This window comes from Ranitomeya variabilis, chromosome 3 (genome assembly GCF_051348905.1).
Source record: "Ranitomeya variabilis isolate aRanVar5 chromosome 3, aRanVar5.hap1, whole genome shotgun sequence".
Classification (NCBI taxonomy): Eukaryota; Metazoa; Chordata; class Amphibia; order Anura; family Dendrobatidae; genus Ranitomeya; species Ranitomeya variabilis.
The window spans coordinates 85370841-85384020 of record NC_135234.1 but is presented as its reverse complement, the minus strand read 5'-3'; the positions used below and the strand labels follow the sequence as shown (position 1 = coordinate 85384020).

General features: G+C 41.6%; 1 protein-coding gene across 2 annotated transcripts in view; it reads right to left on the bottom strand.

The window, feature by feature from the left end:
* Positions 1–9931, bottom strand: part of SEZ6 (seizure related 6 homolog) — an 880998-nt gene extending 871067 nt beyond the window's left edge. For both annotated transcript variants that reach the window (XM_077294330.1, XM_077294332.1), the window contains exon 1: positions 9501–9931. In XM_077294330.1, coding sequence (XP_077150445.1) covers positions 9501–9555 — 55 coding nt within the window. In that variant the 5' untranslated portion in view covers positions 9556–9931. The remainder of the gene's footprint in view (positions 1–9500) is intronic.
* Between the last annotated feature and the right edge of the window lie 3249 nt (positions 9932–13180).

Here is a 13180-nt window from a genome sequence, read left to right as displayed (position 1 = left end):
GGTTCAAAAGATTTCCTTCTTGGGATACATTTTTTCCCCCTCTTCCATCGAGATGGATCCTGTCAAGGTTCAGGCTATTAGTGATTGGACGCAACCCTCTTCTCTTAAGAGTCTTCAGAAATTTTTGGGCTTTGCTAACTTTTATCGTCGATTTATTGCTGGTTTTTCTGATGTTGTAAAACCATTGACTGATTTGACTAAGAAGGGTGCTGATGTTGCTGATTGGTCCCCTGATGCTGTGGAGGCCTTTCGGGAGCTCAAGCGCCGCTTTTCTTCCGCCCCAGTGTTGCGTCAGCCTGATGTTGCTCTTCCTTTTCAGGTTGAGGTAGACGCTTCTGAAATCGGAGCTGGGGCGGTGTTGTCGCAGAGAAGTTCCGACTGCTCCGTGATGAGACCTTGTGCTTTTTTTTCCCGTAAATTTTCGCCCGCCGAGCGGAATTATGATATTGGGAATCGGGAGCTTTTGGCCATGAAGTGGGCTTTTGAGGAGTGGCGTCACTGGCTTGAGGGGGCCAGACATCAGGTGGTGGTATTGACTGACCACAAAAATTTAATTTACCTTGAGTCTGCCAGGCGCCTGAATCCTAGACAGGCGCGCTGGTCGTTGTTTTTCTCTCGGTTTAATTTTGTGGTGTCTTACCTACCGGGTTCTAAGAATGTTAAGGCGGATGCCCTTTCTAGGAGTTTTGAGCCTGACTCCCCTGGTAATTCTGAGCCCACAGGTATCCTTAAAGATGGAGTGATATTGTCTGCCGTTTCTCCAGACCTGCGGCGGGCCTTGCAGGAGTTTCAGGCGGATAGACCTGATCGTTGCCCACCTGGTAGACTGTTTGTTCCTGATGATTGGACCAGTAGAGTCATCTCTGAGGTTCATTCTTCTGCGTTGGCAGGTCATCCTGGAATCTTTGGTACCAGGGATTTGGTGGCAAGGTCCTTCTGGTGGCCTTCCCTGTCACGAGATGTGCGAGGCTTTGTGCAGTCTTGTGACGTTTGTGCTCGGGCCAAGCCTTGTTGTTCTCGGGCTAGTGGATTGTTGTTACCCTTGCCTATCCCGAAGAGGCCTTGGACGCACATCTCGATGGATTTTATTTCGGATCTGCCTGTTTCTCATAAGATGTCTGTCATCTGGGTGGTGTGTGACCGTTTCTCTAAGATGGTCCATCTGGTTCCCTTGCCTAAGTTGCCTTCTTCTTCCGAGTTGGTTCCTCTGTTTTTTCAAAATGTTGTTCGTTTGCATGGTATTCCGGAGAATATCGTTTCTGACAGAGGGACCCAATTCGTGTCTAGATTTTGGCGGGCATTCTGTGCTAGGATGGGCATAGATTTGTCTTTTTCGTCTGCTTTCCATCCTCAGACTAATGGCCAGACCGAGCGGACTAATCAGACCTTGGAGACATATTTGAGGTGTTTTGTGTCTGCGGATCAGGATGATTGGGTTGCTTTTTTGCCTTTGGCGGAGTTCGCCCTCAATAATCGGGCCAGCTCTGCCACCTTGGTGTCCCCGTTTTTCTGTAATTCGGGGTTTCATCCTCGATTTTCCTCCGGTCAAGTGGAATCTTCGGATTGTCCTGGAGTGGATGCTGTGGTGGAGAGGTTGCATCAGATTTGGGGGCAGGTGGTGGACAATTTGAAGTTGTCCCAGGAGAAGACTCAGCTTTTTGCCAACCGCCGTCGTCGTGTTGGTCCTCGGCTTTGTGTTGGGGACTTGGTGTGGTTGTCTTCTCGTTTTGTCCCTATGAGGGTTTCTTCTCCTAAGTTTAAGCCTCGGTTCATCGGCCCGTACAAGATATTGGAGATTCTTAACCCTGTGTCCTTCCGTTTGGACCTCCCTGCATCCTTTTCGATTCATAATGTTTTTCATCGGTCATTGTTGCGCAGGTATGAGGTACCGGCTGTGCCTTCCGTTGAGCCTCCTGCTCCGGTGTTGGTTGAGGGTGAGTTGGAGTACGTTGTGGAAAAGATCTTGGACTCTCGTGTTTCCAGACGGAAACTCCAGTATCTGGTCAAATGGAAGGGATACGGTCAGGAGGATAATTCTTGGGTCACTGCCTCTGATGTTCATGCCTCCGATCTTGTCCGTGCCTTTCATAGGGCTCATCCTGATCGCCCTGGTGGTTCTGGTGAGGGTTCGGTGCCCCCTCCTTGAGGGGGGGGTACTGTTGTGAAATTGGATTCTGGGCTCCCCCGGTGGCCACTTGTGGAATTGTACTTGTGTGCATCATCCCCTCTGTTCACCTGCTCCTATCAGGATGTGGGAGTCGCTATATAACCTTGCTCCTCTGTCAGTTTCATGCCGGTCAACAATGTAATCAGAAGCCTTTCTGTGCATGTTCCTGCTACTAGACAACTCCCAGCTAAGTTGGACTTTTGTCCTTGTGTGTTTTTGCATTTTGTTCCTGTTCACAGCTGCTGTTTCGTTACTGTGTCTGGAAAGCTCTTGTGAGCGGAAATTGCCACTCTGGTGTTATGAGTTAATGCTAGAGTCTTAAAGTAATTTCTGGATGGTGTTTTGATAGGGTTTTCTGCTGACCATGAAAGTGCCCTTTCTGTCTTCTTGCTATCTAGTAAGCGGACCTCGATTTTTGCTAAACCTATTTTCATACTACGTTTGTCTTTTCATCTAAAATCACCGCCAATATATGTGGGGGCCTCTGTCTGCCTTTTGGGAAAATTTCTCTAGAGGTGAGCCAGGACTGTCTTTTCCTCTGCTAGGATTAGGTAGTTCTCCGGCTGGCGCTGGGCATCTAGGGATAAAAAAACGTAGGCATGCTACCCGGCCACTTCTAGTTGTGCGGCAGGTTTAGTTCATGGTCAGTATAGTTTCCATCTTCCAAGAGCTAGTTCTCATATATGCTGGGCTATGTTCTCTCGCCATTGAGAATCATGACAGCAAGGGCATTGAAGATGAAACGTGGCTGGGTCTTTCAACATGACAATGATCCAAAGCACACCGCCAGGGCAACAAAGGAGTGGCTTCGTAAGAAGCATTTCAAGGTCCTGGAGTGGCCTAGCCAGTCTCCAGATCTCAACCCTATAGAAAACCTTTGGAGGGAGTTGAAAGTCCGTGTTGCCAAGCGAAAAGCCAAAAACATCACTGCTCTAGAGGAGATCTGCATGGAGGAATGGGCCAACATACCAACAACAGTGTGTGGCAACCTTGTGAAGACTTACAGAAAACGTTTGACCTCTGTCATTGCCAACAAAGGATAGATTACAAAGTATTGAGATGAAATTTTGTTTCTGACCAAATACTTATTTTCCACCATAAAATGCAAATAAAATGATAAAAAAACAGACAATGTGATTTTCTGGATTTTTTTTTCTCAGTTTGTCTCCCATAGTTGAGGTCTACCTATGATGTAAATTACAGACGCCTCTCATCTTTTTAAGTGGTGGAACTTGCACTATTGCTGACTGACTAAATACTTTTTTGCCCCACTGTATCTATCATCTTTCCCTATCTTTACACATCTAACACCTTAACATCTGTCGATTGTATTCTTCATTCCATGACAGTACTTGTCACACTGATGGTACACACGGACACATGGGTGTCATACTGTCACACGGATGGCACATGGACACGGACCATGGACCTCACCAGTACTGGTTTCTCCAGTACTGAAAATATCAGGATGTGTGAAGGGGCCTAAATTTTTTTTAAAGGGATGGCAAATGTCACTTTTTCAATTCTCATAGACATTGTATAACTTCACTGCTGGGTTGAGCACCATGATATCCCAATAGTCAGATGGTGCATTCTTTAAGTATCGTCTCAAATGTTTTTTTTATGGTAGCGGATCATCCTTTCATGCAATGACGAAACAGAAAGATCTATTGGTTTGTATTATGCCAAAATAATGTCCTTTCAGTTTACATTTTCTTATGCATCAGTATACCAGTGTGAGCCATGTAACGACTGACAGTCTGTTCTCCTATTCTGCATGTCTCACACTGGTGTGGTCCCCTTTCATATATAAAATAATCTCTGAGAGATCTTAACAGCCCATTGACATATTATTAATAACGTAGATTGCTTTGGAATAAGGCAATAGATCGCAGATATCAATGTATCATTTTATTCAGCTTCCTATGACCTGCATGCCTCTATAGATGGTTTAGGAGGGTTGATTCTACTGACACATTCCCTGAAGGTTGAACACTCTCACACTCTCATTCTCTATGGCATTGCCGAACGTGATATGTACTTGGTTTTCGCCAGCAGTCCCATACAGAATGAATGAGTGGTGTGAAGCTGCGCATGTTTGACTTGAGAGCTCTTCAGAACTCTGTACTTGGAAACTTGGGATCTCTGTGTATCTGAGCACTCGGACCCTAGCGATCAATCACTTATTCCTTATTGAATAGATAGAGAACAACTTAATAACTTGGTTAAAAATCCTTTAACATGCACTTCACAAACAGCATGGCATGACGAACATTCACCATGTTACTGTAAGTTATTAGAATAGCACACTGGACTTTTGCTTGGTTCTTGTAACTTCTATGTAACATGCAGAATCTAGTTTTAACAAGGCCACCATGAGAGCCAGCCAACTACAGCAATAGTGGAGCACCCAGAGCAAACTATGCGTTCAATTTCAATGCGTTGCTCGTTAAAAATAGCATGAGTCCCGTACACCATCAGCATACTGTGTCATTGAGGTCAAGATAGAATCTACTACATCTGTTTGCTTCCCACAGAGCAAGACACACTGTAGGCAATTATATAAGTTTACAGCTACTTATCTCTGGAGCATAATAGAGCAGGACAAACATGGTGTGAACAGAGCCTAACTATGGGATGGATACTGTGGGTGTGCAAGACCTTCTTTACATCAAATCAGGAACAATTACATGTTTATTATTACTTCCTAGTGAGCAAATCATTCTCTAAAGGCCCCGTCTCACATAGCGATTTACCAACGATCACGAGCAGCGATACGACCTGGCCGTGATCGTTGGTAAGTCGCTGTGTGGTTGCTGGGGAGCTGTCACACAGACAGCTCTCTCCAGCGACCAACGATCAGGGGAACGACTTCGGCATCGTTGAAACTGTCTTCAACGATGCCGAAGTCCCCCTGCAGCACCCGGGTAACCAGGGTAAACATCGGGTTACTAAGCACAGGGCCGCGCTTAGTAACCCGATGTTTACCCTGGTTACCAAAAAAAACAAACAGTACATACTCACCATCTGATGTCCGTCAGGTCCCTTGCCGTCTGCTTCCTGCTCTGACTGAGTGCCGCTGTACAGTGAGAGCAGAGCGCAGCGGTGACGTCACCGCTGTGCTGTACTTTCACTTTCACTTTGCGGCGCTCAGTCAGTGTGGGAAGCAGACGGCAAGGGACCTGACGGACATCAGATGGTGAGTATGTACTGTTTGTTTTTTTTACATTTACACTGGTAACCAGGGTAAACATCGGGTTACTAAGCACGGCCCTGCACTTAGTAACCCGATGTTTACCCTGGTTACCAGTGAAGACATCGCTGGATCGGTGTCACACACACCGATTCAGCGATGTCAGCGGGACCTCAACGACCAAAAAAAGGTCCAGGCCATTCCGACACGACCAGCGATCTCGCAGCAGGGGCCTGGTCGCTGGTACGTGTCACACATAGCGAGATCGCTACTGAGGTCGCTGTTGCGTCACAAAACTTGTGACTCAGCAGCGATCTCGCTAGCGATCTCGCTATGTGAGACGGGGCCTTTAGTCTTTCTTCTATGAACTATGAACATCTTAGTATTCTTCTTATTCTGATAAATGGACCATAGCTGAACTTTTATTGTTAAAGAACTTAATAATTCACACTATTCTTCAAACAAGACAAAACTATTAATATTTCTGTACAGCTTTTCTATTCCACCTCTTTGAATAAGCCTTACTGTGCTGTTTTCCATCAGGGTGTAAAGCCATTTATAAGAAGCTACCACCTCTTAAATATTTTAATGTAATATGTAACTACTGCTGAAAAAGAGCTAAGATATATAGACTAGGATTCTATAGAAGAAAAAGGGTTAGTATGAAAGGGGAGCATGTGATGGAGACAAATGGCGTTAAAAAAGACAAAGCAGTGGAAACAGGGCCACCTAAGATGTTGTAGAGGGTGAAATATTACATAGTGGGGGATAATATAACCCAGGACCACATCATGAACTTAGAAATGGTAGTAGTACAGTAACATGTTCAAATTATTGGGTACATACTTTCTTATGGGCTACCTAAGTAATTACTAACTTGCCAGTTAAAGTTGTCACAGTTGTGTAAACCATTGCAGGAAACCAGTTGAATGGAGTGTCAGCTTCACCCCCCAAACTATTTATATGCACATGTATCTCTTTCAAAGAAAAGCCCAGCAATACCTTTACATGGCCTGTCCATTCCTCCATTACTGAGAAATCATCACTTGAATTGACATGCACATGACTATGCTAAATCTAAAGCCTCTGTCACTCCAGCTCTATTCCCCACCCAGCGCTGCCTCCTTCTGCTTGACTGACGGCTCAGTTTTACTGAACTCACGGCATAGGGGCTGTCAGTCAAACAGGAGGTGGCGGCTCTGGGCAAAAAAATAGAACTGGAGTGACAGAGGCTTCAGATCTACAAAGTTACTTTTGTATTTACACAATTTTAGATTTAGGTATTTTTAATGAATACATATTTAGCTGCAGTAGAAATGTTATTCCCAATAACACCATTTTGGAATACCTTTAGAAAATGGGCACAAATGCCCCCTCAGTCAATTACTGCCAGAGGCAGGTCACCGCAGCATCCGGTGATTGAGCAGCCATTTTCGGTGTGTAGAGAATGGGACCAGAAAGTCCATAATGACTGATATAACTGTGGAATTCAGTGTATATTAATTCTTAGCTTTTTTTTTTTAGAAAGTCTGGGCTATTACAACAAGAATTTATATTCTATCGACAAGCCCTTTAACCCTAGATATCAACTTCTTCTGCTAGAGGGTCCACAAGTCATTAAGAAGGAAGCTGCCTGATCATTCAAGCAGTCACAGGACATTTTTTATTTCAAGCAAAGTTTCCAATTCCAAGTTTGCAATGTAAAGCTCAGGAAATGCGTTGCCTATTTAATAACCATGAGTGCTTGCATTACGTCTATAAAGAGGCAAAACAATGTTAATTACATTGGAGGAAGTAAAATTGGAAGTAAATACATTCCACGAGCCGAAGTAATGATCTGTTACCAAAGTACTGATGGTTTTAGAAACATTTGGATTCAATAAATCTACACAAGGAGCAAAGGTCTGATCACTCTCTTGCATATATACTGTATATGTGTATATATATATATATATATATATATATATATATATTCACTGAACATTTTAGTATACAATAAACAGCGCATCTATTGCACAGACACTTCTGCCAAGCACAATGAGCAATCGGACAAGTGCTGCAGACCCAATTTTATATGTATTCCTTCTAAAGTGACTCTGAAATGTAATCATGTTTTGGGGAATTCTATTACAACAGCTTCCTGTTTATTGGTTTAACTAATATGCCCAGCATTCTTTCTGAAAATTGTTTTACTGTGTGTTCATAATCAGCTTTCCAAGCCGAGCTGGCAGAGAGACTAATAAATTACACACAACTGATACTCTGACTGACAACTGTTTTCTTGGGTTATTACATTTTTAGAAGGATACTAATTTCACATCTCCTTTGAAGGATGCATTTTAAATGTGTTCCAGTACATGAAAAAGCAAAAGCATTTAACTTTAAAGAAAAAAAAACACACTAGAATATTAACAGGAAGGGTCAAATCCAAAATATATGCTTTCGAGAAGTTTATTTTCAAAGCAAACTGAATTCCCAAGCTTGGCCTGGTACAGACAGGTGCAGCTGAAATATATCCCATTACACAGTTTTCCCAGTTACTGCTTAAGTTGCTGGTCTCCTGTCAACTCTTATTTTTACAAGAGAGAAGAAACATCCACACTAAAGTGAGACTAACCACATGGGGCAGAATATAGCAGCGGTCACAAATGATGATTTATACTTTTCGTTTTGAAAAAAAATGACACGTTAAATGAAGATATGAACGGGCTTCCTGTTTCTATAGAAGGTGAAAATGCTAAAAACGTCTTCTTAAGAGGTTAAGTCAACATTGAATGTGAAGATACTTTTTAATTTGCTATTAAAGAGGCTGGGTTACTTAAATGACCCAAAATTATGTGACGCAATTGTAATATTTTATAGCAGTGGTGTTCTACATCATGTAACTCTACAAGAAATGCAACATCTGGAAGGGTCACAGGATAGAGACCAAAGTTTGTAACACTATTCATTAATAAAGTAACAAAAAAAAGTACATTGAAATAAATCAAAACTTGAGGAGTAAAGAACGATTAGATATACCCGATCTTCCTAAATACTGTATGTATGAATGGGACCCATTATAGGTGCGACTAAGGTTCAGTTGAGTTCACCTGCTGTAAAATCCATCAGTAAGTTCTAGAGAATGTGAAAACATATGACAAGAAGAGTGAGACGTAAAACTTTGTCAAGAAAGCATAAGACAACCGAAGACATATAGGCTAAAAAAGCGCTTCGAGAAACAGAAGCGAATGTGGTTAAGCATGAAACAACCCAACTTGTACACAAAGAAGTTGACATAATACAAAGGTTGCAGAGCAGTCATGGTGCCAAGCCTTCTGAGAGAGTAGCACATGTGCATACAAGATAGATATAGACTTGTAAGAGGACAACAGAATGCCATAAGTCCAGGTTAAGTCAGCCAACAAGTATTGGCACCCCTCCCATACACTCATGACGAAAGCACAAACTTAGTCTTATTTGAAACTCTTTGAAAACTTTGACATCAAGAAGACTTTTACAAGATTCCTTAAATTGTTTAAATCCCAATTCATTTTCTTCAAGAACCACATGATCTCTTGGGAAATCTCATAAAAAAATAGAATAAAGAAAAAAAATAGGATGTAATATTTCACAAATGAGGTAAATCATTTGCCAATAACTTAATTAATTGTGCACCAGAGTGGGAGCAGAGTTCATTGTTGAAACGAATTGCAGCATAAAAATTCTATTATTTCAAGGCAAATGATTAAATGGCATTTCATTTCCAACAAAATGAGATTATCGAAAAGAAGTAATTATGAGATACCCCAGGCACTTTACTTTTAGAATAGACATATCTGTCAAGGACATAGGCATCCGCTGAAATCCAATTTTTCATTTTTAATCTAAGGGTGAGCTACAGAAAGGCATTAGACAAGCATGTTTAAAGAAGTATGGCAATAATTAAAGGCACTAGGAATAAACAAACTTCAGTTGACTTCCAACGAAACCTAAAGACAACTGGAAGACAATCGGTGACTTTCTAAAGCCGAAAAATGTCTACAAATCTGGAATTGACTGACCTCTACACCGGCATGGTCTTCAAACAATGACAAATTGAACGGCTACTTGACAGGCATAATTCAACAGCAGAAAATGAAATGACTGAGTTCTTCTTACCTTGAGATTGGATATGCACCATAGCTGCTGCTAACGTAAAGCACAAAGCATACATGGTCTTGGGGTTATCTCCTTATTACTCAGTCTCTTTAAACAGCCTCTTCTCTTCTACCTTCTGTGTGTGTGCGTGTGATTTCCCTAATACTTTGGAAGCAGACACATATACTGTTCAAGCTGTGGAAACGAGCTGCATTGAAAGAAGAAGCACCCTGTGCTGGAAGTGCTGGCTGAAGAGGGGAGGGAAAAAAGCAATTACCCAAATAAAAGAGAACAGGAAGAAATCGCTTGTTGTGGCTCTGGTGGCAGAGGCTGGCAGTTGTTTGTTGGTGTAATTGCAATCAGCTGTAGTGAGGAGAAGCTTACATTTCACTGCTGGATGGGAGACGATTGCTTGCCTGCCTCTAGATTGCTCAGCGCCTCCAGGAGCCTTCAGCACCACGGACAGCGCCTAGCGTCAGCACTAGGAATAACTTTAACTAGCAAGCGCCTGGAATGGACAGCTCCTACATGAGCATCAATGCCAGACTCCTGCTACCAATCACCGGTCATTCCAAGAGAGCAGCACGCACACTGTTAATCACCGATCCATTCATTAGAGCTCACTGATCCCTGCATATTACATGTGCATCATCATATACAGCGTCAACCCTTGGGATTCCTATTTATTCTTCCTATTCCTGTTAGTAATATCATTAGACCATCATCACTATTAGTATATTCTCTCATCTGGTCAATTGTGTAAGTCACACTTTGATCAAAGTGTGATCGGAGTGTCTTGGATGAGGGGGAGACAGAAAAAAAATTCTCCAACTTCTCCATTCTGCCAGTCCGTGGAAATCGGATTGCATTACGATTTTCACGGACTCATTGACTTGCATGGCTGAGTGCAATCGGAATATTGGATCAAACTCAGGCATGTTGCAATTTTTTCCTCGGGAAGACTCTCTGTGCACGGCCGCATAGAATAACATTGGTCCCAGTATGATCCGATGTTTCGTCAGATCGCACTTGGACCGAAACTATGGCCATATGCTCAAGCTCTTAGGCTGTATTTTTCATCCGGATGCCATCCTTTTAATACACCAGGAGTGAATAAAACATGCAAGATTAAAGACGATTTACTATGTTTTAGAATGACAATGTATCTGTAAAAATTGGCAGATGCAATACAGTTGATTTGTATGGGATCTGACTTTCTGTTTTTTTGTGCACCCATAAACTTGAATGGGTGACTCTCATCCGAAACACAGAAGACGTGAGGTCATTCTGCAATTTTTTTCATGCCGGCACTCGATTTATGTGAAAAAAAAGGTCACCTGGACTGCCCTAATAAATAACTTTGGTCTGGGTGCTGGGTAATATTTTTTTCCACTGACCGAAAATACAACCGGCTTTATAAGCCCAATGAGCAGCATCATTGTTCGTTGTGTTCGAGGCAGAAATAATATTCGATATAATATTGATTAGTATCAAAATATATATTCAAATACATAATTAGAAATATTTTAGATGCTTTATGCAATTAATATATTTGACTTACCATGACAAAAAAAGCGCTAAACCTAAAAGTTGACCTTTTATACATTGGCTGTGCTGTTTGAATTTATGGCAAGCTATTGCTCCCAGTTATCAGCCTGTCGGTAGAAGCTGACTGTGATGCTATTGAATGTGTGAAAATGTTGGGTTTCACTTAAACAACCACAATGTCATATTTGCAAGTCTTATTTAAGGCCATAGGCCAAAAAGCCTCAACTGCTTCGTAGGCAATTATCTTTTCCTTACACTTAGAGGGTCGGTTCCATTTGTCTTAATGCCTTCGTGCATTTGTGACCTTACAATGGCCACTTTGCAGCGTGACGTATTAATTGCCAGAGAAGATGGTATTTTAGGGAAATATGGCACAATAGTTTGATAAATCTGCGGCTCGACTCCTGTGTCATATTTTCTGTCATTTTCATGCCACTTTTTTGTCATAGACACATGAGTCATATCCAGATAAAAGACTGAGAAGCATGGCTTGTATAAATCACACCTTCTTAGAATGCTAGTGGTCCTTGACGTCTTAAGAGCGAGTATACAATGTGCCTTCCATTGTTATTCTAATCCCGGTAGAATAAGAATGATGCAGAAATGTGGTTTATTACTAAAGCGTATAGCCAGTTATTTGGGGGAAACCAGAACGTTGGGTTCCCACTCGGAAAGTCAGATCTAAAACGATATGAAATGTGTGTTTATGTATATTTATCTTGCACTGAGCCAAGTTAATTCCTCTCCATTGAAACACTCATAATACTTCTTACAAACCTTTTATGAGATTCCTGGTATGGGCTTCATTCCCTCTCCCCCTCCTCTACTTAATGCTCAGGGGATTTTCGAAGGCTACTCAGTTTAATTAAAATAACGGCATCGTGTTAATTGATATGACAAGGAACATCAACAGAAATATCCAATAAAGACAGAATTTTTGTACACCAGTTGTAAGTCAATGAAATGACAATGAGCAAATTAATATGAAAGCTACCTAGTCAATAGAATAGTAATAGGGTAGTAAGACTACCAGAGGGGAAAAATAGCTTTGTATGTCTATTTTCCTACCAGGCCCTGGGCGCTCTGACTTCCAAGGCCGTTGGAGTGTACAACAACTCAGTGGTTGATATATTTGTTCTGTATTTCAGATTCACTGGATAATGAAGATGGCTTTTGAGTGTACAAAGGACAATAAATGACTACTTTGCACTCAATAAATGCCAAGGCTCCAGGCAGCTGCATCAGCACCAAACTGTGCTCAGAAAAAAAGCTTAATTATCATTATATTATAGTTAAAAGCTGATGGTATTTAAACGAATAATCTCTCACTCATCAAGCCTCCGTGAATAAAATAGAAGCATGCTGCCTATGTGTTATTACCATGGTGGAGATTTGTGAGGCATAACATTTTTAGATTTGTGTGATCTGATCATGGCGGTTCTTACAGGGAAGCAATAAATGTATCACATATGGCCATTTAAATAATTGATATTGGTTGTTATTTAATAATTTTTTTTAGACATTTCTAGCAAAAGCAAAACTCTCTAGCTGATGTTTATTCTATTTCTTATGTATATATTTCATTTATTTTTATATATTATTTACTTTATTTTATTGTATGTTTTCTTTCTGTAGTTATATATTGTTTATTCTATTCCTTCTGCATATATCCTGCTTGTATGTATATATTATGCTTAGTATACTATTTATATATATATATACACTCACCGGCCACTTTATTAGGTACACCATGCTAGTAACGGGTTGGACCCCCTTTTGCCTTCAGAACTGCCTCAATTCTTCGTGGCATAGATTCAACAAGGTGCTGGAAGCATTCCTCAGAGATTTTGGTCCATATTGACATGATGGCATCACACAGTTGCCGCAGATTTGTCAGCTGCACATCCCAAAGATGCTCCATACAAGGCAGGATGGATCCATGCTTTCATGTTGTTTACGCCAAATTCTGACCCTACCATCCGAATGTCGCAGCAGAAATCGAGACTCATCAGACCAAGCAACGTTTTTCCAATCTTCTACTGTCCAATTTCGATGAGCTTGTACAATTTGTAGCCTCCGTTTCCTGTTCTTAGCTGAAAGGAGTGGTACCCGGTGTGGTCTTCTGCTGCTGTAGCCCATCTGCCTCAAAGTTC